The sequence below is a fragment of the Macadamia integrifolia genome, chromosome 10 (assembly GCF_013358625.1).
Source record: "Macadamia integrifolia cultivar HAES 741 chromosome 10, SCU_Mint_v3, whole genome shotgun sequence".
NCBI lineage: Eukaryota > Viridiplantae > Streptophyta > Magnoliopsida > Proteales > Proteaceae > Macadamia > Macadamia integrifolia.
This window is the reverse complement of record NC_056566.1, coordinates 21,542,828-21,568,425: the sequence shown is the minus strand read 5'-3', so window position 1 is coordinate 21,568,425 and position 25,598 is coordinate 21,542,828. Positions and strand designations below refer to the sequence as shown.

Genomic DNA, 25,598 nt, shown 5'->3' with positions numbered 1-25,598 from the left:
CAAATGTAAAGCATGCTTAGCAAGTTACTAATAATGATGATAAATGAGACTAGGAGAGTTACATGGGATATTCCATTTTCATGTGAACCTTAATCTGGCCTTCTCTATATCCACCAAACGGACTCTTCATGCACCGCCGTTGTGCCTCACCATATGACGATTGTCATAAATTTATACAGATGAGTTAGGAAGAAAGAAATTTCACAATAGGAAGGAAATAAAACAGAGGATTGACAAAAGAACCAAACACAAGGCAATTTAGCAATCCAAGATCTCTTAGAAGGGAACAACATTTCCCAAACAGCTGCTACCAACATCTATAACCATTTGGCTATAACAATTTGAGCCCCTAATATCTACAATGTCAATTTGTCATTTTTTTTGCCTCATCTAAATGAAAAATTATATGTACAATGAAAACTCCATACTAGTCTATAATCTCTCCTTCTTCTGGCTCAGACTTAACATCCTCCATCATAGCATGATTAGCCTCCCCGGCATACTCATGAAGCATTTCCTCCTCAGCAGCACTGTTTTCAGAATCATTTTTACCACCATTGTCATATGCTGCATTATGATGTTTTGGACCCTCAAATTCCTCAACATTAGCATTCTCAAGAACCTTACAAACACCATTATTTCCCTGCTCTGAAGATTCCTCAAAAGCCCGACCCTCACACCCCATGTCTCTAACTGTAACAGAGGGAAATATCAAAGGCTTCTCAGGCCAATCTTTAAAGAAAGAATTCATCAACATGAACCTGAACGCTTGCAGCAGATGACTCTTATCTCTCTTTATCTCTGCACTTAGAAGCTTCTGCAAAAGGGTTGGCTGTCTCATCATTGGAGCAGGCATGGTAGAAGAACTGTCTTTACCACATTTTCCTCTTTTACCATACTTGTTCCGGGATCTCCGATTCTTAATATAGACCTTTTTCTCATCCTCCCTTCCACAAACTTGTGTATCAAACTCAGATAGATAGTTTGGAGGAATTTCTGCAACTTCAACACCCAACTCGGCCTGTTTTTCCAGAATCTCCTTAAGTTGCTGCAAAGCACAGCTAATAAATTACAACAACTAGCAAAACTTAAGCAGATCATAAAATTTCTCCAGAAAAAGATGTCACTAAATGGAAGAGTTACCCATACAAGAGAATCACCAACAGAGAAACAAAGTAAAACATAAAAGGTAGTTCTCCATTCAAATATGATAGAATAAGAATTGGGTGGGGAGGTTTCTAGAACTTTCAGCCAAAGTAACAAGGATATGTTCTGCATCATGGCAATATCAGACAATGTAACATATGTGTCAAACACCTGACTTTAGATGAATCTTAGCTCATCATATATTAGTTGTTCTTAACTATATATTCTCCTACTGTTAATAAAAGTTTCTAAACATTTCAGATAATCATAGCATATACTTTCTATATCCCAAATCAGTAACCAGACCCAATCTAACAGTCACATAGTCATGCATCTACTTCACCCATTCTTTTTTTGGTAGCAGTTGAAGCATTCAGATCAATCCAATCTCTGTGCCAAAGGGAGAGGGGTTGGGAAGAGGAAATGGGCATTATTAATTCCCCCTTTTGTTGTACAATTAGGTTTTTGAAATCTCAACCTAATTAGATGGGTCAGCAATTTATAGTAGTATCAACTTGAAATAAATGATGAATCAACTTGTTTATTTCCTTCTCACATGCACATACTGTGGTTTGGTTTTTGTAGTTTTGAAAACCTAATAGTTCTTATCAGGACATTAAATGTACTTTTAATAAAAAAAGTGGCAAGTGATAGCTATAAATTAGTTGTATTACCAAAAGTAAGGAATCACTACCAGCATGCTTCCCATATACATACTATTTAAAAAACAAAAAAAAAAAAAAAAAAAAAAAAGAAAAGTTTTATATGATACCCTTTCTTACCATCATGTGTCAACTGCTTTTACCCCCCAATCAAACCAAATGACTAAATCCAGGTGTGTCTACACTAATTTATTCTAAAAGTTTACTGCACAAAAAGTGTAAAACAAAGTATAGGGATAAGTCAACATGGGCTTCTTTGAGACACAGTTTTACATTAGCCCTTCTAGCTTCATTGAGACAGAGTTTTACATATAATGACACCAATACATCTGCTTAGACATTAGCCCTTATATAAGGTATTCATCCATCAAAAAGTCATAATTTATGACTCAACTACACCATGTAGGCAGAGAGAAAAGTTCACCATCCATTCAGCACCTCTCTCAATGTTATATTCTTATATTTCCCCACAGTACAATATATGAAATAGATGTTATTACCTGACAGCGTCTTTTGGCATCATTAGCGATAAGTTCAGGGTTTCTCCTTTTTTCAGTAAACTTCTGCAAGGTGCACAAAGAATTTTTATAATAAGGATGCCTGTTTCAGAATAAGAAACAAAAATGATAAGTGAAACTTAATCAGACCTTCTCTATATTGACTTTAGATGGGTAGTTCTTCCTCCTCTCTTCACGCCATTGTAGGACTTCTTGTTCAGTGTAGCTCAAGGGCAGAGACCTTTCATTTAAAAGGGGGAAAATTTCTATAAGTCTAAAAGCTCTGTATTGTGTGTCTTGCATGGGCATGTATATATCAAGAGAAAGAGAGAGAAGCATAGGGCAGAAGAATAGAAGCAATCAACACTTTACACAACACAAAGGATTGCAGATATACTCTACACTCTGTATTTTTTTTTTTTTTTTGGGGGGGAGGAGGGTGGGTAGAACTACATCCCAAGTTGAATCTCCAACAGAAATCCAATGAGTAGTTTATATTAATATAATATAACGAATCAATATACAATATAAACATGCATTGTCCATAGAATAATTGGTCTGATGTTGAGTTATAACTAAGAAGTTCAAAGTTCGAATCCCATCTACGATATTTTCACTTTGATTTTAATTAGGGTTAGATACCCCAAATGAAACTAGTATGCGACTTGAATCCATCATTTTTAGATCCAGCAGTTGTCAGATCAAGTTTGGATCTTGGAGATATGTATATATACTAAAATCAAACCGACTAATCCTAGATCCAATGAGAGTCCAATCCAGCAACAGCTTAAACAATGATAAAGTTCTAGGCCCTTGTACCAGATCAAAAGGCTATTCTCAACTCAACAATGTAGGTTCCATGTAATTTAAGTTCGGTAAGAGCTTTTTCCAAATTACAAAGAATGGAAATAAAACTGAGACTCGCAGGATTACCTTCGACCTTCCATCTCAGCTAGTTTGGGAGAATAAGGAAGATGAGATTTTCTTGCTCTGTCATTCTTGTTCCCTGTTTCCAGAAATAAAATGTTTAAAAGTAATACCAAACCTCCCTTTCCCTGTTAAGGTGAACTACAGAAAAGGAAATTACAGAATACAGTGTGACAAATAATTATGAACTGACGCATTCATCAGAAAAATTTAAACACAGTATTTCTATAATGGAAGATAACAGAATTTACAAATGGGTTTTCACAATGTTCATATTTGTTTTCTGATCTCATGCATAACACAGACTACGTGAAAAGTAAGGGTGGACAGCCCAATCAGGGAAAAACCCAGGGTTGGCTGAAGTTTTTAACCTCGGGTTGGGCTTGGGCTGAAAAAAGAAAACCCAAGTTTGGTTGGGTTGAGGCCTTTGGTAAACCTGAAACCCGCCTAAGCTCAAGCCCAAGAAATCCCAAGCCTTTCATGTGTATATCTATATATATATATATATATATGTCAAATATCTGACATTTGAGATAGTCATTAGGATGTATATATATATATATATGTCAAATATCTGACATTTGAGATAGTCATTACACTACATCCTATACATGTCAATGGTAGAGAATCTATTTAGATTTATTGTTTTGTAATGAAATAATAAAATTGCTTTTGTTTTAAGGATGATGTGTGGGATGATGATTTTTGCATGCATGTAAATGTGCCTCTTGCATTTCCATTCTCTAGATTGAATTTCAATAAAATTGAGAAACCCATCCGAGCCTGACCTAACTTGAAAAAAATGGGATTCAATAATTTTGATTAGCTTGGGCTTCGGCTGAATTGTGACCATAGTTAGTTAAAACAGGAACAGAGAAGAAAAAAAAAATTTGTTTGGTACGACATGCTTAAAATGGCCCAGAAATTGAACGGGATGTAAAAAATACGGTCAACCATTTGGAGAAAAGGCAAAAAAAATTAAAAAAATAAGGTACCGTTTTTTAAACGCTTGGATTTTTCAAATATGATGGGAAAAAAAGGGCAATATAAATACATAAATTGAGGAATTTTCTAGTATTCATGGTAACTTCATTCAGGTAAATAGTCAAGGAAATATAATTTCTCATATTTTTTTAAAAAAATGAGAAAAACAAAACCAAAAAAAAACTTTTATGGAATGTAACCTGTTTTTGAAATTTTCATTGCTGTTCAAACTAAGGAATTAAGGTGCCAAATAGAATAAAACAGGCCAGTAGAATAATTTTGAGTCAAAATAACCAACACAGAAAATAAGTTCTTCAATTTGACTGCATTTCAACTGTAATTTAGCTAACTATATTTTTCCCGTAGATTTTTTGTTCATGTTTTATATTGAATTGAAAAAAAAAAAAAAAAACAAAAACAAAAACAAAAACCAAGGAGGTACTCTGGCCCATCACTACTTCTTTCTATTGTGTTACAGCCTTATTGAGTTGCCTTATTGAGTTATGGGGCCTTTTGGGTATTCTAATTGTGCTTTGGCCCATCTTCAATATACATATACACAACGAGATCAGTAAACACCAACTTGCAATCAAACTCTATTTCCTAATCCAACTCTAAAACTAAAATAGAATTAAAAAAAAAAAAAGCCTATCTCCTACGTATCCTACCCAAAGCAAATAAAAGACATAAGAAATAACAAAACTACTTCCAACCCTTGTTGGACCAGTTCCGTCTAGGTTTGGGTTTCCAAAGCCGGTCATGCTGGTCTAACCAGTCAAATGCTATTGCATCAATTCTCCTCTTGAAAAAACTCGACGAAGGACCAAAGAGGTCATCTGAGTTAACATGCTAAGAGGAAGAACAAATCCCGCTACCCTCTTGAGCTTAATGTCAAGCAAATCTTTAGCAGGAAGAAACTCCGTGGATTTGTTGTCGTACTTGAAAGAGTAGGCATTCACATTCTTATCAAACAGCCAGGGTCGACCAAAAAGAATATGACACGTTTAGAGGGAGGACGTCACATTGTACTATATCCACAAATTCACCAACAGAGTAGGTGAGCAAACACCTATAAGTAATCTTGATATTAGTGTTGTTCACACATGCAACTTTGTAAGGAGTTGAAAGTGGCTCTGTCTACAATTCTAGCTTATGAACAACGTCCTTAGAGACAACATCAATGCAACTACCTCCATAGATCACCAAACTACATAATTGGTCATTGCACTTCACACGGGTCTAGAAGATATTGTTGCGTTGTCAATGTCCATCCTCAAGACCTTATGAGTGGTCAAAACAAAAGAACATAACAAGGGTGTCTCTTCACATTGTATCATTGCCATTGACTTCACTTGGCTCATGCTCTACCTCCAAATCAACTGTCTCAAAACCGAGCACTAATATGTCCGTATACTTTGCACGTAAAACACTAAAACGACATCCTTTGGCATCACAAGAGGTCTATCGGAACCACACTGGGGTGGAGAAAATGCACGGTCAGGTCTTGAAGATGTCATACATGAATTACTAGCATGTAGTTGATTGTTCCTGACTGCAACTGTTACCCCTAAGAAAAGTGTCTATAAAATTCCTTCGAGTGTATGGCCTCTTTAGACTTTCTTCCACCTGACATGCCACTTATACAACATTCTACATTGTAGGCAGTCGATCGGATGCCAGTGCAACATTGACCTAAGGGTGCAAACCATTGCGAAACTATGCCACCAATATCTCTTAACCCCACTTAACATCAGATCGAGTGGCTAAATTATAAAACTTGGAGGTGTACTCCTCAGCTATCATGCTTTCTTATCTCAACTGTGTAAACCTGAAATGCATACGTTGTTTGTAGTCGATAGCAACAATCTTCGATTCATGGCTTCACTCATCTCAACACATGAGGTGACTAACCCAATGCCTCAAGTCCGATTCTATTGCTGCTGCTTGATCCACCAAACTCAAGCAACGCCTTTCAGCTTAGCCTCTACAAATAAGATCCTTTCGGCCTCAATCAACCTGTACCATTTGACAAATATCTCCAAATTGTGAACCCACCAGTTAAGGACTCAAGGTATTGCTCTAGGTTGTCATCCCCATTAAAAAACTGAGGACGTCTAGCTTCAGCAGCAGCGGCGGTGGTGGTTGCGTACCATGAGAGGATCCTATGGAATGGAGTTGGAAGAATCCCCAAATTACATAGGACTCTTTCCTTCATCAGAAGCCAGCAGTCGATCAATAAAAGTTTGCACAAATGTCACCAATCATCATAGTATGGAGGGAACTGACAGTTGCGGTGAGGGTTTCAACACATTCAGTGAAGATGTCAATTTTTGTATTGGTTTCGCCTTTATAGGAGTTGAATTGTTGGAGAATCTCACTATTGGCCACCATGGTTAAGATATGGACGGAATCTCCAAATTGGTGGCGATTTCAAGGTTCAGAAATCCTATTCGGGTTCGCTGGGACCACCGTCACCACCCAAACTCAAAATATGTCAATAACAAGAGATGATGCAAAGTTGTAGACATTTCAAGTCTACAAAGGGAAGAAGCAGTGCAGTGATTTAATAGAAGTTCAACTTTAAGAGAAGGGATCCAAGTAGCTGAGTGTAACGTGTTAGTGATTAAGGGTAAACTTGGTTCTAAACAAAAAATAAGGATAAAGTAGAATAAAAGGTTACTAGAGCCTAGAGGGGTATAATGAGAAGATAAAAAACTGATTAAAATAAGAGTCGAGGAAGGAAAGAAGAACGTTTGTCTTCTACCTCTATCCATGATAACAGTGAGTGTGACAAGTTGGGTTGCCTTCAAGCTATAGGGAGGAAATAGTGGTGGGCAGTCCTCGAGATCAACAAGAACTCCAACACCAGAACTTGTGTATGCCAGAGTGAAAGGATTTAGCAACGACAATGGAAGCCAGGTATGCTCGAGTTGATTTCCCACCTCTGAAATAGGGGGTTGCTGCGAGATCAAAGAAATGGGGTCAGGTTTCAGTTGGTGCAATAGGTTGAGAAGAAAGGTACTGAACAGAGAAAGGGGTGGACGATAGATAGAGAGAGAGAGAGAGTTCTCTTTGTCCTTTTTTTTAATTTGTGGTACTAACCTAGGAGTACTTTTAGGGTCAACAACAGCTCAGCCTTATCCCAACTAAATGGGGTCAGCTAAATGGATCCGTACAAAGACCAAATATTAATGATAATAATAAAAAATAAAGGAACACACAACACAACAACTTAGTAAAATCCCACCTAAATGGGGTCGGCTACATGGATCATTGCCCTCCAATCAGCTCTATTCGAGGTCATACTTGAGACAAAACCTAATGTCTTTCCTCACTACTTCTCCTATGGACATTTTAGGCTTGCTGCTAGCCCCTAGCTCTTTTAGAGCCTTCAATCTGAATCAGATCACTCCTCCTTATTGGTGCAACCCAAGGTAATGGTACTTAGTAGAGAGAAAAGAGAGATTGATGGGGAGGAAGATGGATCCTTCCACTTTGATACCAAATTGGTGGAGGGCCAGTTAGAGAAAGGAAGAAGTCTGAGAAGCTACTTAGAGTCACAAGGGGAGAAGAAGGGGAAACGCACAACCACACACTCACGTTGAGCAAACCCATTCAATTTTCTATTCAATTATGTTTTCCATCAATGGATTACAATGTTTCGATAAGCAAAATCAAAAGACTCCTATTTAGAACATAAGGCTGAAACTAACTTGCAAATAAACCCTATTTTCTAATCCAACTCTAGAACTAAAATAGAATTAAAAAATAATCATCCTATCACCTACACAGCCTACCCAAAGCAAATAAAAGACAAAATAACTAAACTACTTCCAACCCATGTCGGACCAAAAATCCAGGTTGGTCCGGTTCTATCTGAGTCCGGATTTCCAAAGCCGGTCATGTTGGTCTAACCAGTCAAGTGCTACTGCATCAACAATGCTCTTTACATTTGATGGGATGAGGTAGTCAGGTTTGTGGTTAACAAGCCTACAAGCAGCCATCAATTGATTGAGAACAAAGATTAGACAAACATAAAGATTCGATTGGGAGCTTAGAACCTTTTAAACAGGGTGGAGTGATGTATAGTTTCAGATAAGTTTCTCGATAGATCTCTAGTCTCTAGACCTCTAGAAATAGAGCTTATGGTGATTTGATCATTCTTTCATAGTCCATTCCAAGAGCAAAACCTGCTTCCCAGTTTGGAGTTCTGACAGTCGATACAGATTCGATAATCACAGCCAATCCTGCTAAGGACAGAGTAGAGGCAACCTTGTTTGTCTCAACACCCGACTCTTATCATGTTACACCCATTGACAAGATAGAGAGTATGAGAGTAATGAAACCATACGCGCTCGGAAATCTTGAGAACAATGGGAAGTACACAAAAGTCATTTGACAGCATCTCCTTTAATCCCACATCGGAAGAGTGCGGAAAGGAGTGACTAAGTGGCACACATCAGAAGAATGGGGTAAGAAGTGACTAACTGGTAGTTAAGATTTATTCATTGACTAGAATGATCAAGGAACTTTGACACATATCAAGAAAATCTACAGCATTGAAATACTGCAATTCCTAATACTAGATATATATTCTCAATCTAGGGCACCATATTCTGTCAGATTTCATCAGTATTTCTGATGCAGATCAAATCCATAGACCAGCTTGTGGTGGGTAAGAGAAAGTGAATCAGCTAAGTTATGAAAGAGAGAGAAGAGAGGAGAAAAGGGAGATCGTAAGGATGGGGAAGAACGGAGAAAACTCAAATTGTTTGGGGAGGAGAGGAGAGGAGAGACACTACAATCTCTACTCAAACAAAACCCAAACTCTATTCAATAACCAAATTGTGGGGGAGGCTGTTAGGCCTTTTCATTGCTTTATAATGCTGAAAACAGAAATAATAAGGATAGAAAAAAAAGACTCCCAAACCTCCCAACTAATTAGGATGAGGTGGCATTCCTAAATTGACCGAATCATTAAACAGGAAAAAACCCAACTGGGCTGAGATAGAGTTCCCTAAACTAATAAGGAAACTAAAGAAATTATAAATAAAAAAACTGACTTAAAATGAATCTGGAATTTTATAATTCTTATTCCAGTCCACCTAAACAACTTCATCAATAATAAATTATTGATATAAATCTCTAAAAAATAGCCCACGAATTGTGGGTAGAGAGGATTCCTGAAATTCAGAAACTCTATGACCGCAGCTATAGAATTCCCTCAAATGGGCCCCACAAGTTGTGTGAAGATAAAATTCCTAAAAATGAAGAATTATGGAATGACAGGCCACATAAAGTCTCCAAACTAGCTCCACAATATCTGATTTCTAGAAGAACCAGATCTGAACCAATTCTTGAACCAAAGGGGTTGGTTTACCAAACCAGTCCTGCATTAATTTTCTTTTCTCTAATCTCCATGTTTAAGTTTGTTGTGCTGCATTTGGATCAAAATGCTTGATATGTATCACTCAGTAGCATTAATCTAGGCAAGACATGGAACATGCTCCAAAAAAGCAAATGGGTCTCCCTTTTTCCAGACAACAAAAGCATCTTTGATCACACATATTTTTGTATTGAATGTGCTCTCAGTATGTGACAGTGGGTTAATTAAATCTGCAGGTGAGGAAATCATCAGTATTCACCTAGGAATCAGTTACTATAAAGACACTATTTCCAGTAGAATCACACAGATATAAAAGACCAAAACCTTTTCCACCATTTCTGTTGAAGTTCCTGAAGTTTCCCTCTGCACTTGCCGTGGAATGAAGCTGAGGTTTCTGAAACCTGCTCAAATTTGACTCCATTATGAAGAATAGAACATACATCTAAATGATTGATAAATGTGAAGAAATATGAAAGAAATTTCACAAGTACAAAAGAAAGTGAACCTTGGATTTGCTGATTCTCGTCTTCCAAATTTCTGAAAATTTCTTGCAAACTTCTGGACTCCAGGATTCCTTGGGTTTCTGTATGAGATATTATTTCCACCATTATTTAAACAATTCCCCTGGAACAGATGTAGCATGGTGTAAAATGTGAGAGAGAAGACTGTTAGAAAAAATGGATAACCATGTAGATAAATGGTAGCCTTGTATGACATGCATTCTGATCAATGATTAAAAAAAATTAATAATAATAATAATAATAATAAAAAGATCCGATAATAGAGTTATTATTACTTTATTTATAGATATACTAAAGCTGGTACAAGACTATAATAAAATTTTGTTTCTTATCAAGAAATCTCAAAGTAACCCATAAAACTGTTGGCCACTTAAAGTGACTGAAATTTCTCACGTTATATACTATTTGCACATGAAACTTTATCTAGTTTCAGATTTATTTATTGCAATGTACTTCAGTCATAAAAACATCATCGTCCATTTTATAACTCTTTGCAGAAACTCTTTCTTTTTCAAGCTCTTTTATTAAAAATCAAAAATATTTTGAACGGTTAAAGAAAGATTCATAGCAAATCCTTTTAGTGTTGCACTCCCATTTTGTATCCACGAATAGGTGTCACCTGTAACAAAATACTTAACCTAATTTATTATGTGAACGCAATTTAGGTCAGAATTACCAGCTGTAAGGGAGGGTCATTAGCTCTCCTAATTGAAAATATAACTTAAATTTCCCGTTCATCACCCCCACCTCTGAATTTTCATCTTTATTCAAAACTCTTAACAAGATTGTACAACAAACAACAACAACCATAACCTTATCCCAACTATATGGGGTCGGCCAATTCAAAACTCTTAACAAGATTGTATTTTAATCAAATTATGATAACTGATACACCTACAATCATTAAAGGAGAATGCAGGGAAATAAGTTCTAAAACTCTTTAGACATTAAAAAACAAGAGATTTGAGTAAACAATTATTTAAAGAGACATCTTTGGCTGTCACATTAGCAACCATTCTTCTCCTCTTCTAGATGTAGGCCATGTCTGCAAGTTCTGAACATGCACAGCATGGGAGGCAGTGCTGCATTTACAGCAGCACCAACTTCGGCAAAACGTCTTGGACTTGAGTTCCACTCGAGTCTTACCTCTCAATCACCGTCCACATACATGACTAATGCTCCAAAGGTAACAGAAAAGTTTTCCCAATGTAGTTGAAATCAGTCTCTGATGATACTTAACTTTAGATGCTCAGGAAGGATGTTGTGAAAAACAGCGATCATAAGAATGATGCTCATAAGAAAATCCTGACAATAGATAACTGTGTTGCCGTAGTAGCAAGAGGGTATGGGAACTAAATTAAGGTATTTCTACATTAGGTTCGGAAGTAACCAATCAAAACGAGAAAAAGAACCAAGGAGATGTGAGAATCCATTTAGGCCACAATGGAGATTATCTGAGAGGGCTTCGTCAATATCATGTTCAGGACAGAATGCATATAACCAGATTTATTAAATGCAATAGGCAGGTAAGATTCACCTGTGACTGCGGGAAACTGGCTTGCTGCAAGTTCTTCTGAGTTTGTTGCATTTGAACCGGACATGTAAGCGATGGAATAAAATTTTCTTGTAGTTTCTCAGATAAAATTGGTGACTCTTGAAAAGCATTCTGACCCATATTAGATGGGATAAAAGTACGAGGATCTTGTTTATTGTGCTCTGCAGCTTCATTTGAGTTAACAAATGCTACATGTTGACTTGCACTACACATTTGATTCTGCGAACATGACTGTCCATCTGGCATGCCAGTACTTGGGTTCGCATGATTGTGAAAATAGGTGTTCCCACCTTGCACATTCATGGATGCACCTGGTTGCAAGGGTCCAATCTGACTTGAAACTTGTGGATAGTTATGCATAAACAACTGTGCATGGGCTAGAGATGGCACAAGTTGATTTGAATTCTGTGGCAAATTAAGGAATAATTGCCCATGTCCGGAAGGCGTCAAGATTGGATTAAAATTCTGTGGGGTGGTGTTAGGAAAAAACTGTCCATGAGTTTGCATTAAATGATGAGGACCTGAAGGACCCAAAATTGGCATACCCACATGAATATTTTGTGGGGTATAATGGTTACCAACATTTGGGAAGCTAGGTGAAGGCACCATAGATGGTCCAGCAGGCATAGCCATATAATTTCCATTTAAGGCACTCAAATTGATATTTGAATTCCCAAATGGTCTTTGAAGGTGGGGATTAAATACATTAACTTGAGAATGAATTTGTAAGGAATTTACAGGAACTAAAGGATTGTGATAGACACAAGAGGAACATGGAAGTTGGTGCATGGGATTGCTACCAACTGATAAAATCCCTGAATCTGCACGGCAAGAAGCTGACGATACGACCTGATTTAGCAAAAGAAAACTGATTACAATCTAACACAACACTGTGGGAGGAAAATAATAAGTTAAGAGAGAGAAAAGAAGAAAGAATAAACAATAAATCACCTGTGGGGGAGCTGAATTGTTGCTTCCTTCAGTCTGAGTTGGGTTGGGTGGACGATGAAACGAGAAGGGAAGCATTTTCTGATCAAAGATAATGAAGTTTACACTGCACATTAGAATTAACAAAAGGAAAACAAAAGATAAAATTTTCATAAACAGAAAAAGCAACTCCCCTTGGTTCTAAGAAGCCACCTTTCTTTTTCGATTTTTTCACACAAACAGTAGGTTCCAACAAAGGCCAATATTGATTCATTTTCGCACTCGTAAACCCTCAAAGTCATGTATTAGAAAAAGAAACTAAGACCATCAAATCCACCCCAACCCTCCATGAGGCCCTAAAATCACCACCAAAAACTTCCGTTCTTGCAAATCAGTTACTCAATCTAACTTTATTTAGAGAATCGATACAAAACCTCTATGACGACAAAACTGAAAGGATCGTCAAATGAAAATGGTTTTTAGTAACATAAGAGATTGAGGAATACCAGAAAGCTGAAGGATAAAACTACTTCCCCTCCAAAACCAGGATTGCAGGTTCAAAATCACCTTCCACCTTCCTCCTTCCTCCTTCCTCCTTCCTCCTTCCTCCTCCCTCCTCCCTCCTCCTACTCCAACGCTTCACATGCAGGTTTAGGTGTTCAAGTATTCAACCCCTTTGGGACTCAAGGCAAGATCGTAAGGGTAATGTGGAGAGGAATCGAAACCCTTAAACAAGGAAGAAACATTGGTTCCTAGTATAGAAACCCTGCATTTATTCACGCCTTCGTAGTTCTTCGTCACTCTCCAACACTACTATTTTTCCACAGCCGCAACGGTCCAGAGCTTACGCAAGCTAAGAGTCTAAGGCTACTAGGGAATCGGAAGTCAGGAGATGGAATCGAGAGTACTGGCGCGAAGAGGTATTAGTAAGAAAAGGGTAAAACCTAAACGTCACAACACCTAGTGAATCGCCTGTAATTTCACGAGGCCAGCTTCCTTTGCCATGTGGTAATCTTTGATGGACGCACCAATGTGCGATTTAACCTGGTTGTGAAAACTAGCACTCCTGGCCTTGGAGCCAGTCCCTCGTCTTTTTTTTTTTAATTAATTTTTTTCATGCTTTTTTCAAAAAAATGTGTGGATTAACATAGTTCAAAAAAAAAAATTTTGGGTGAAAAACATAGTTCAAATTTATCATTGGGAAAAAGGAAGAAAGAACACAACCCTATAATGTATATATATATAGTACCTAGATACAATGAGTGAAAATACTGCATTGCCCATGAGTTGAAGATGCTTTCGTATACCCTCCCATTTAATACGTTACTAGCATGTACATATGCTAGGAGGTAGCGTCCTAATGCCCTTGGAAAAAAAAATACTCTATGGAGAAGTGTCTCCTACCCCTAACATAGAGAATGTGAACTGATTGTCCTGTCTTCTATGAAATATAGAAATGCCGTTTATATTGATAATTCCATATATGCTCCCATTGGTCACCGCACTCATGTAGGGGATACCCTAACACCGATGGTCGATACCTTTACACACTCTTTCATTGGTCCACATGCTAGCACAATAGCCACACCATCAAGCAACGATCCCTCTCCCTTTATGAATATACCAAAACTATAATGTCTTAAGAAAAAAAGAAGAGTTTTTCTCCCCATTGACCCTATTATTGGCCTATCAATACCCGAGCTATCCAAAATCAGCTAGGTATACGATAAAAGAAAATTTTGTACTATCATTTATGCCTTCTCTAATAGGAAGAAAATTATCCTCTATTGTGCAAAAGATAGCAAAATTCAATATAATGATAAGTTTAGTAGGGTTTTAAATATCGATGTTGGATTGGTTGGGCTGATTTTGACGTGGCTTATATCATCACAAAGGTTTTTCCCAATACTCTCCTTACATATAGTGATCAAGTCCAATTTTTCCTTGAAACAAGGTAAAAATTATATGAAAAACAAGGGATTTGTAATATATATTTTTTTATTCATACTAAATGAAAACCAAACAATGTTAGATTCAAATGAAGAGGACCAAAACTATTTTTAAATAGCTATCAAATTTTAAATAGTATCAAAGTTACCACACCTTCACCATAGAGTTGAATGGGATCATCATCATCATCGGAAGGTTCCCAAACTCCCAATGTGTCAAAGCCAATGTAGTTGTTGTTGAGGGTCGGGTGGATCCATCCATCCCATTTCCTTGTAGCTCCGTCGTTCCCTCTTGGTAGGTTTGCAGGATATTTCAAAGAAAACGTTATATTTTTTAAAAACAGAAAAGGGAAAAAAAAAATGTCATAGTCCAGAAAATATCTAGGGGTGAAATAGAAAAATACTTTAAAAAAATGGAAATAATAAGAATAAATGTAAAATCCGGGGATACATTACTAAATACCACAAAACTTGAACGCGCAAATGGCGACGAATCTTTCTAGGGGAAAATCTAGGAATAATGTAAAATGCGGGGGTATACAATATACATCACAAAAGACCCCAAAGCATACGCGCAAAAGGGTACGAACCTCTCCCACTCTCCCTGGTCTCTGCCGCTCTGCAACCTTTCTCTTCCCCCTAGTCTACGTCAAGTCGTCGACAACGAGCTCTCCCTCTGATCTCTAGCTTTCAATCTGCATGGTAAACGCTTCTTCTCCTTAATCAGTTTGATAGTTTTCTGGTTTCTATGATCGATTCGGAGCCGTCTCCTGAAAACCACATTTCTCTACGACTAGTAATCGTAAATCTTGAGAAGGAAAAGAATCCATTCCCTCTAGTTCAATCTAGGGTTTTTTGGGGCATTTACGGAAACGGAAAAGCTCGAAGAGCTGTAATGAGTTTTTTTTTCCCCTCTAAAAGTAAGCTTTTTATTTGGCTTGATTATGTGGTTTAGTCCTGGTAGCATAATATTCAGAGAAGAAATTCTTGAGCTGAGTTAGTTTGGGATGTTAGTGTGTGAAGCTCTCACTCTGTTGTCCCCTACTTTACTTGAAATTTTGATGTGTTTTGGCTCTATTATTAAGGGTTAAGAACCTAAGATAAACGCCAGAAACCGTAGCTCTAGCCCTAGGACTGATGGAACCAGCTATATTGGATACAGAAAATTGAACACAGCTGTAGGAACAGGTGCTTTGGTTTTAATTTCAATTTAGCACTGATGTTTTATTTTTCATTATGTTCTTCATGCTTGATTACTGCTTACGGTGTTGTCTTCTTGGGTTTATTTTTTTATTTATTTATTTTGGTAGGAGTCTTCTTGGGTTTTTTTTTTTTTTTTTGAAAACAATATAATGGGATGTTTTCATAAAATAGTAACTAGTTACACGAAGAGCTATACTATCAAATGTAGGTGAATTGATGCGCTTATGAATCCTTATCCATTCCACATGTGAAACGTTTTTCATGAGGAGAAATGATAGTGATACAGGAGTGTAATGCTAGCTTTTCTCTGTCATGAATGTTCAGCTTCAATACCCTTGTCTCTAGAGCTAATATAATGCCTGCAGAATCTACATTCTAGAACAAATGGCTTTTTCTTTTCTTTTTGTGTGTGTGTGGGGGGGGGGGTGTTTGGTTATTCCCTTCTTTGTCATTCTTGGTAATTTAAAATGACAGGGTTGATTCTGAACCTAGAAAAGCATTTTTCTGCATTTATAGCCTTGATTTAGAAACATGATTTTTACAGTTCTTCACTCTGCAGTAGACAGCCAATAGTTAATGAAGTTGAAGAGTGCTCAGTGATTGTATGATATTGTTCTTGTTGTGAATGGTGGAAGATAATGGAGGCCAAATAAATGTCAAATATCAAAATTTAAGGCTTTATGTGTCCTTTCTGATGTAATTATTAGTTTTTTTTTTTTTTTTTTTTGGTTGGGGGGTGGATGGGGCTTGTACTATATAGTAGACCTCCTTCCTTATTAAGTCATGTTCGTGACAGTCATTGAGATATTAATTCTTCCTTCGGTGAAAACTTTAAATGCAATCAGGGCTGTGCAGATATCTCCACAGGATGTATAACAAGAAAGCATAATTTCCTGAGATTGAATTCCAGTTCTGCAAGTGGATTCAATCAAGAACACCATGATAAGGTCAAAAGTCTTTTGGGAAACTGCGAGACCAAGACACTCCCTATGCACAAAAGAGTATAAGATTCACCCCGTTGCTATCCAATGCCTCTCTCATTTCAAAGCAATTTGAGTTTTGGGGTTTCAAATATAATACAACATTCATAGAGATGGAACTTAGGGAAATCCTTTTAACTTTGTAAGCATTGAGATTTAATGTTGAAAAAAATGTTGTGTATAATGTTCACTAGAAATCTAACCATTTATCTCAAATCAAACTCAAGTACTCAACCATTGTTTAACTGCTAAACCAATATTAAGTCCTTGAAATGTTAAAGTTAGTAATATAAACAAAAGGATTTTATGAAGTTAATTGTCCCAAAATAACTATTGTCTCAGAATAAATAATATTATAAAGTAATTCTGACAGTGATTAGGTGACTTGAGTCCTATGGCTAACTTCAATCAACAGCATTTCTGCCTGCCACTGTATTTTTAACTTAATTGGGGTGCTGGAGTGTTCTTTAATATCTTGTAGCCCATTGCTGGGAGCATCACTGGTTGGAGCATTGCACATATTTTGTTCACTAAATTTAGTCCAATAATATATTTCTAAGTTCTATTTAGGATAAAACTAGTGAAGGTTGAAGCTATATTGCAAACTTTATCACAATATACTCACTGTTGAATACCTAATCGACTAGAAATGTAACCACTCCAAAGCCTTTCTTGGTTAATGATTGAATTTAGCTGATGTACCATGCAATTTACTTTTCTTGTCCTGTGCAGGCTAACAAGCATACAATTATTCTGATGCAAACATCTCCAAACCGAGCAACTAGAACATTTATGGACTATGAATCAATTAGTCAGGCAATGGATGGTATTTTGTGCTATTTCTTGAATTATACCCGCTTGCAAACAACTCTTCTTCTATGTATGGAACATCTTGCTGTTTGCTGTTATTGTTTTGTTACAGTTGAGGGCTGATAGTATTACTCTAGAGCCACTGTATGTGATGTTCTGGCAGGTACCAACACTACAAATGAAACAACATACTGTTCAAATTGTGCAGACATAAGCAGCTGTTTTGCTGCTTATGTCAAGACCTGCACTACTGCTTAATGTTCTTGGTATGTGGTGTCCATGGTGTTGGTACCCATGTAAATATCATATACAATTTTTGAGTGAATTAATCAATGCTTTCAATTAAAATATTGCTACTTTTGTCCATCGTAACTCAAATACTTAAGGTACAAGAGTTTGGGGTGAAATAGCATACTATTCCAAACCTTATGCTTGATTCATTTACATCTTGAGTGCCAACTTCTGATTGTTCCATATTTTTCATAATTTCAATTGTAACTCTGGGTGACCACCGGTTGTTCATAATTATGGGAGAATAAATTGGACACCAGCTCAATGTGGTTAGATTTCCCAAAATTAGATGAATTGGAAGGCTATTATTGATGGTCTTCATTTTGCAGTCAGAGTGTGTTGAACTGTGTTTTGCAAGAAGCTTGTACTTGAGAGTATGCTCCCCCCGCCCCCAAACCAAAAAAAGAAAAAGAAAAAAAAAAGGTGAATAATTGAATGAAAAAAGGATTGTGTAGGTGACACTTTGACCAAATCTAACCTGCAGTAAGGACAGATTACGTTCTGCTGGTTAGTGGGAGGCTATTACATGGTGTTCAGCTTCATGAGTTTGTATTTGCATCATTTTTGTGCTAGTTCCTGGTTGCCTCAGTATTGCAGTGTATATAGCCCTAAAGTAGGCATTTTCATACTCTAATGTCCAGTACTATCTACGAAGTTCCAGTATACTTGGCCTATCACTGGAGGCCTATAACTGGGAAGTGGCTTTTAATATCTATAGACCTTCCTAATGGCATCCAAGGGAAATTTCAAAGTAAATGCAACACTTACATTTTTCTTCATGAACTGGCATTTACTTGAATGAGTGTGAAGGAACTACAGTGAAGCTGAAACTAAACTAAAATAATTTGATTTCAATTGCATCTTTTAAGGCTGCCTGGTACCATATGTAATAGTTTTTAATTTTTTTTTATATGTAGGGAGGGGAAGTAGATAACAGCCAGAAGGCTCAAACTCGAGACCTCCTGGTGAGCATGAGCTTTTTTCGCACCACAGCTCACCAACTGCACTAGGCAGTTGTTGCTCTATATGTAATAGTTAGTTGCTAGTAGGGCGAAAAGGCATGTTTCCTCATTATTTACTTTTTTTTAGTCCGGATGGGGGTGACCAACCCTTTTAATGCTGAGATCATTTTCCTTCTCAAAGGAATTATGCTTTATTCTTGTTGGCACTTAGATCAAGGAAGACACGAGGGGGCTGATTTGTTTGGTGCTGGATGTTTACTCCTGGAGATTAGTTGTCATGGTGGGGTGGGGAGAATCAAAGAACCCTGGAAAGGAAAGCTCTCATGATCATTTCAGTGAGAGATGTACAGTTTGGGATCCAATTAATAAATTTTCATGAAAGTATACACTTCATAGGAAGTATAATCTTTGAAACAGTCTTTGAATACTTTTTTCTCTATTAGATAACAGAAGACATTCAAACATCTTGAATTGTTGGATTATGTGGTTTCTCTATTAGATAACAGAAGACATTCAAACATCTTGAATTGTTGGATTATGTGGTGTTGACTAACTTGGTAGTTTCAAACATCAATTTTTTCATATTGACGATTGCCATTCTTACATTTATCTTTCACCATGTACAGGTATTTGTGCACTATATGAAAGGAAGCTTAAGGAGCTCAATCCAGCCATCAGAAACATCACGTATGACATTGCAGATCTCTACAATTTCATTGATGGCCTTGCAGATTTGAGTGCACTAGTGTATGTCTCACTAACCCATTGCATTTAATTTCTCATATGTTGTATCTGTTACTACCCTTAATTGTCTCTCATATGTGGCTAATCAAAAGATCTGTGTATAAGAAATAAGCTATAGTTTATCAATTGTATAGCCACAGGTGGCACTAGATGCTAGGTTTGCAACCACGAGCAATGGGTCTATGTAAAATGACTTTGGAAATGACCTGTCAACTAGTTGATCAGTGGGTGATTACTATTACAGGTGTTTGGATTTTCAAAGGGGATGCTATCTGATTAGTGTTTTGACTTCTTTTATGCAATTATTTTCTTTATTTTGGGGTGGTGGGTAAGCTCAGAGGTATCCTATATCTCATGTTGGATTTGGCCAACCATGTACACAATGTCACACTAGCCGACCCCATTAAGTTGGGATAAGGTTTTGGATGTTGTTATTGTACACAATGTCACACTATGTCGCTGGTTGTAGGCTGTAGGTGAGGACTGAATAGGATTCTTTTCTCCAACGAGATAGGATAGACCTGATGTTTGTGTTGTTTCATTTTGGGTTGCAGCTATGATCACTCCATTCAGGCTTATCTTCCATATGATCGACAGTGGATTAAGCAACGCACCTTTAATCACCTTAAGAAATTGGCAACACATTAAAAATTACACTGTAAGCTATGACCCAGTCTTAGTTGATGGTTTTATAAAGCATGCAAAACACAAGAAAAGGGAAGTCACAGAGAAATGCAGAGTTGGAGTTCAGTCTTGCGTGCACTTAAGTTATGCTGTTGAAGTATAAATATGAACAAGATAGTAGGTTCAGTTCCATTTGGGTGCAGATATACTTGCCTTGAATGGCTCTCCTGATTTGATTTGAGATAAATTTCATCAGGGTGACAGTTATTGGTTGACGAGCCATACTCTTTGTTTGTACCGAGCTTGCTTACTCGAAAGGGGGTGTGGGAATTGATGTTTCTATAGTGATATACTGGTGTGTAACTTGATGTTGGAATCGACATAATTGCCTAAATTGATGTTTCGAGTTGGTATTTCTTGTGGTAGTAAGAATTTATGCAGTAAGTTGGCCAGTTTGATGCATTTTTTATATCATCCCCATTGACTTACCACCCTACACATATTGTGTAGAAGGTGGGGTGATGTGCTTGCAAGCCTGTGCGGGGGCAAGGGCACAGACTCCGCGTGCGCGTGCGCGTGCGCGTGCTCGTGCGTGCGCGTGTGCCTGTGCGTGTGTGTGCGTGTGCGTGTGCGTGTTGATTGATCACATGTCAAGTTTGCAGTCTCACTTACATTTTTGTACTCTTTGGGTAGAAAGTTTTCCTTCACCCAAGGGGAAGGAAATTGTTGTATGAAGTCATTTGTACCCTTGGGAGTCTGATCCAACGATGGTTAAGATTGGGAATTCCGTCACCGGTAGTGAAGGGAAACTCGGTCCTTTTTTATGGGACCTAGTTTCTCTTTACTTATGGTAGTGATCCTTGAATACTGGGAAGGGCTTCATAGAAGAGGGATAAGTAATAATGAGATCACAAGAATGGATGAAGAGATTATGTGGGTAGAGGAAAAGTTTCCCCATTTTATTTTATTTTTTGGGATAAATCAGAGTTGAAAAAATGTTTTTTTGACTTAACTCGCCTTTTTTCAAACCTAGTGAGTCAGGCGAGTCAAATTTGATCAGGAGCGAGTTTTTGTTTAAAAATATTTGAGTTTTTTGATACTTTTACTTTTATCCGATACTAATCAACTGATACGGTATTAGGGCAATGCAATACCGATACCTATACCTATACCTCACACCACGGTAACGCGTGATGATATTCTGTTGGTGGAGGTAAACTTTCAAATAACTATACATGTCATCCTAGGCAATTCCAAATTCTAATGCCTAGTGGAATGGTTCAAGATTAATACGGTGGTCAACAACCCATATAATCTGTGGGTTCATCAATGAAAATCATGACCTAAGGATTTACGAGGTCACGGTGCACGGTGCTCCGCGTAGCACTATTTGCAAATTTACAATTCATGACAGAATATGCATATACAGAAGGACCTTTAGGGTCATTTGAAGGTTTAAGTCTCTTGATTTTCAATGGAGAGATAAGTCACTCCACAAGTTGGAAAAGTCAAGTCACAATCCTATGTTGGATGGGAATATTCTTACAAGCACTAAAACTTGGCTGGTGCCGATGCCTGTGGATTCTGGTTAAGTGCCACCTCAAGCGATGAAGTTTGGTGAATATGAGACGGTTGAGAACATTTCGGCACATGCTCTAAGGGACTCTTAGTCACCCGATGGTCATTACACTAATATAGTAGTTGTAGACGATATTTACACCATGACAAAACCATTTTTCCACGATTTTCAAAACTCAGTTTTAAATTATCTTTAAAATTCTGCGAGTTTTCATAATGATCTAGAAATTTATTTTTATTTTTATTTTATTTTATTTTTTGGGTGTGAGGCATGAGGAATCTCCCAACTTATAAATTAATGAATTTCCACAACATCTCAGAACATTTTGATTTATCAATTAATTGCCTAATATGTTCTATGTGATAAAATGAGGCACCAACACTGTCCCCCATAGGGCACCAATATTGACTAACACACATACAAAAAAAAAAATCTTTCTCCTATGATGATGGGTCCTAAAAATGAAGTATACTCTTGAAATATGACCTCCGGCAACAATCTCACACCATCAAAAGGTGTGGGGGCAAGAGGTCATGGTTCAGGAGAGCATCCGGTCTCCCTACAAATTCAGAGATCATAAATCAAAATTCAACTTTTTCAGATCATAAAGGTTTCCTAGATCTGATGTCCAATCTTTGGTAGGAGTAGGAGTAGGAGTACGAGACATGGTAGGTCTACTGGAGTAGAAACTCATCAATGATTAAATTCTTCTCCTGAATGCCCATCGCCCAGGTCAACCCATAATTACCTGAGCAAACATCATATGTCCGGGCAATGATCCAACGTTGATCTTGCACGTTGATCATATATAACTAAAGATTACTAAGGCAGATAGATATGAGTCATATGACCTATGATAGCCTCTCACCTTCTTTAGCTAATTTCCATTTTACCTAGAAAAAAAAAAAAGGGAAAACTACATGATTACCCATTTTTGAGTTTTTTTTTTTTTACAAGATTAGCCATCAAATTTTTGTTTAACCAAATTACTCAAAAGAAAGATGGGTATTTCAAAACTACCCAAAACAGTGCCCTCTCCTCACTATCTTTTTTTGATACAATTGCCCTTGTTACCTTTAGCACCATTTTTTCCAATCACCGCCTCTGTGAGTTGCGACTGACAACCCCCGATGAGGGAGAAACCTGGAAACTAGAGCAAGCAGCGTTATCACTGACCTATAAGCCCCATTGAACCACGAAATCGACAGATATTACACCGTCAGTGAAGATGAGTAAGTAAAAGAGTGGTTGGTGTGCTGGTGTTTGATTAGGATAAGACTACATCCTCAAAGAACATAGCAAGTCTGTTGCCCACTCTACAAGTGTCACGCAATCCTCCAACCTCCCTCAATTTCTCCGCTTACCTCATCCCTTCTAAATCCATTTGTGACTTGCATAGCATCGCAGAGAGGATGTCACGGCTAGGTACTTATGCGAGTGCATTCAAGTTCATGGGAGTGTCCACAAAAATCAGCCATTGACGACAGCTTCCAAAGCTTAAGAGCTACATGAAACACCAAGGCAATATCAAAATATCAAGGGTTTGATTGGGGGATTTTAGTTGGGAAGATGGGAGGATCGAACACCTCTACTTTGACATGGAAGTTGAGCTCGAGATCTCTATCATCGGAATTGCAGAATCCCAAAATATATGCCGTCGCCAAACGGTGGTAATGAAAATGCAACCACCCATATCGATCATTATGGTCTATGGAGTTGAGAGTGATGGGATTTATGTTTAAGCAACAAAAACAGAGGCTGAGCAGCACCAAGTCCTTTCCTTTTTTATTTTTATTATTTTTTGAAAGTCTACAGAAAGAAGTTTTGTATATACTCATGAGACATCAACCTCAACTCTCCCCTCTCGTTTGATGAGATCCTTCCTGTCTTTTCTCCTTTCTTTTTTTCTTCTCCACAGGAATGTTTGACAAGTAGATCTGTTTTTTTTGATAACACAACGAGGGAGGTTTTTGAAGGGCATTGGTTCTCCCTTCCTCGCAAATTGTATCGATTACTAGCTTTGGTATGTACTTATTCTTTCCGTTTGATTTCCTCTGTAAGTTAGAAAGAAGGGGATAAGAGAGGGTGGGTGATGGGAAGTGGGGGGTAAAACTGTAAAAAAAAAAAAACTCTTTATTGAGGGATGAATACTGTTTTGGGTGATTTGTAAACCCAAACTTAAAACAATGCATTTTGATTAACTGAAACATAGGTTAGGTAATTAAAAAAAGGGATCACAGTTTTGCCGAGTGTTTTCGGATCTTCAGCAATACGGAACCCACCCCTTGCGAAGCATTATTCTTCCTGGTTCCTGAAACTCCAGAAGCCCCAGAATCAAAGCTTCTACCTCGGCTACGTCGGTGCTGCACTGCTGCTCTAACAAGTCTGCTAGTAGAAGTATGTTTTAGTATCCATTTTATTTGCTTTTGTTCGCATTTTTTGTTTTCTTTGGGTGATTTCTTCTCTTATGTTCACAAACTTGTTCTTGCGACTTTATATTTAAAGAATTGATTGGAGAGACTGAATTCTTAAATGGGTTTTCTCTTTTGGAGCTGATTGCATCTTCAATAGCTTATTTTAGGTTGATATTCGCTGTCGAGAAGTGTCTGTTCTTTCCAAAAACCCTAATTTTTGGGTTTCGTTTGTGAATTTTAACAATGGATGCACTTTATGAACTGGGTTGTGTTTTCTGGTAAGTCTATTAGGTTTGCAGCACGTAATGAGAGGATGAATTCGTTCTCGGTTACAAGGAAGAAAACTCCTTTTCAGAAGCACAGAGAAGAGGAGGAGAACAAGAAAAAGGCATGTTTTATTCTTCCCCATCACCCACTTTTAGTAATTCGCTTATGCTTACCCACTGGGGCTGATTTGTCTTTCTTGTTCATTGGTTTTGCAGAGAGCGGAGGATGAAACCGCTCGATTGTATGCTGAATTCGTGGAGTCCTTTCAAGGTGATAATGCACCGGGGTCAAAGGCATTTGTTAGAGGAGGAACAATAAATCCCAATGAGAAAATTAAGACTGAATCTGAAGGTCAGTGTTTGTTTCCGAAGAGCATTGTATTTGCTAGCAAATTTTTTTTTCTCTCTCGCTGATTTCAGTATTATATTTCACTCTACTTTCATTTTTGTTTCGGTTTTGTGGATATATGAGTGTTTTTCTATTGTGAGGGCACATTAATAAACGTATGGGCCTTTTATTCATTCAACGATGGCAGGTGGGAATTCCAAAGATGTGGTATCTGTTCCAAAGAAGGGAAGTAGGTAAATGAAAGTACCTGTTTCTTAAAAGATGGAATCTTGGTGTTAGCCATGTTCTGTGCTAGAAATGCTACAGTGCACATTTTTTAAAACATCCTTTTTTGTGGACTCTGATCTCTCTATATTTCATATGAAGCTTTTCTCTCTAGGGATTTGAAGAGAAAGAAATTGGATTTGTTCTATGAAGTACATCCTTAGAGGCATGGCATGAAATGAAGTTGTACTTGCAATTTTGAGCTCGTATTTAAGTCGTAATTAGTTGCTGACCTATAACTCAGAGCATATAGGCTACGTGTTTCTTCTAGATGTGTCTAAATTCTCTATTTGTGGAGGAATTTTTTCATTCTATGTATCCTTTTAGCCTCTTAGTTTCTTCTAGAGTAAGAGATATTTAATATTATTTTCTTTTGTAGAAGAATTCATTTGCTTCTATTTCTTAATGATGAGCCATAAATTGTGGCTTCCCTCGTGATTTCTAAGCTTGGATGATCATGCCAATGTTGCAATATCTATTTATGTTTTGGGTTGCTGGTGGAAAGTGAAGTCTTCTATAATTTTGTGGTTTCTGTTTATTTCAAATATCTTAAAAAAA

The 25,598-nt window shown here is 37.4% G+C and overlaps 3 protein-coding genes across 5 annotated transcripts; 2 read left to right on the top strand and 1 right to left on the bottom strand.

The window, feature by feature from the left end:
- Positions 1-230: 230 nt before the first annotated feature.
- Positions 231-13,499, bottom strand: LOC122091804. 2 transcript variants are annotated; one of them, XM_042661953.1, is made up of 9 exons: positions 13,112-13,499; positions 12,630-12,732; positions 11,661-12,527; positions 10,108-10,226; positions 9,927-10,003; positions 3,239-3,311; positions 2,456-2,546; positions 2,309-2,371; positions 231-1,048 (listed from the first exon to the last, which is right to left on the bottom strand). In XM_042661953.1, exons 2-9 carry the CDS (start codon positions 12,702-12,704, stop codon positions 428-430), a joined length of 1,986 nt encoding a protein of 661 aa, XP_042517887.1. In that variant the 5' UTR covers positions 12,705-12,732; positions 13,112-13,499; the 3' UTR covers positions 231-427. The 2 variants fall into 2 exon arrangements, with proteins under 2 accessions (XP_042517887.1, XP_042517886.1); XM_042661952.1 differs by having other exon boundaries at positions 12,630-12,707.
- Positions 13,500-15,089: 1,590 nt separating this feature from the next.
- LOC122090840 (enhancer of rudimentary homolog) lies at positions 15,090-20,581 on the top strand. Of its 2 annotated transcripts, none has more exons than XM_042660567.1 (4): positions 15,090-15,256; positions 17,470-17,563; positions 19,427-19,547; positions 20,099-20,581. In XM_042660567.1, exons 1-4 carry the CDS (start codon positions 15,254-15,256, stop codon positions 20,190-20,192), a joined length of 312 nt encoding a protein of 103 aa, XP_042516501.1. In that variant the 5' UTR covers positions 15,090-15,253; the 3' UTR covers positions 20,193-20,581. The 2 variants fall into 2 exon arrangements, with proteins under 2 accessions (XP_042516501.1, XP_042516500.1); XM_042660566.1 differs by lacking the exon at positions 15,090-15,256 and adding an exon at positions 16,634-16,758.
- A 3,294-nt stretch (positions 20,582-23,875) lies between these two features.
- LOC122092126 (protein RRC1-like) lies at positions 23,876-25,589 on the top strand. Its single transcript, XM_042662450.1, has 4 exons — positions 23,876-24,144; positions 24,453-24,549; positions 24,644-24,779; positions 24,964-25,589. Exons 2-4 carry the CDS (start codon positions 24,475-24,477, stop codon positions 25,011-25,013), a joined length of 261 nt encoding a protein of 86 aa, XP_042518384.1. The 5' UTR covers positions 23,876-24,144; positions 24,453-24,474; the 3' UTR covers positions 25,014-25,589.
- Positions 25,590-25,598: the final 9 nt, after the last annotated feature.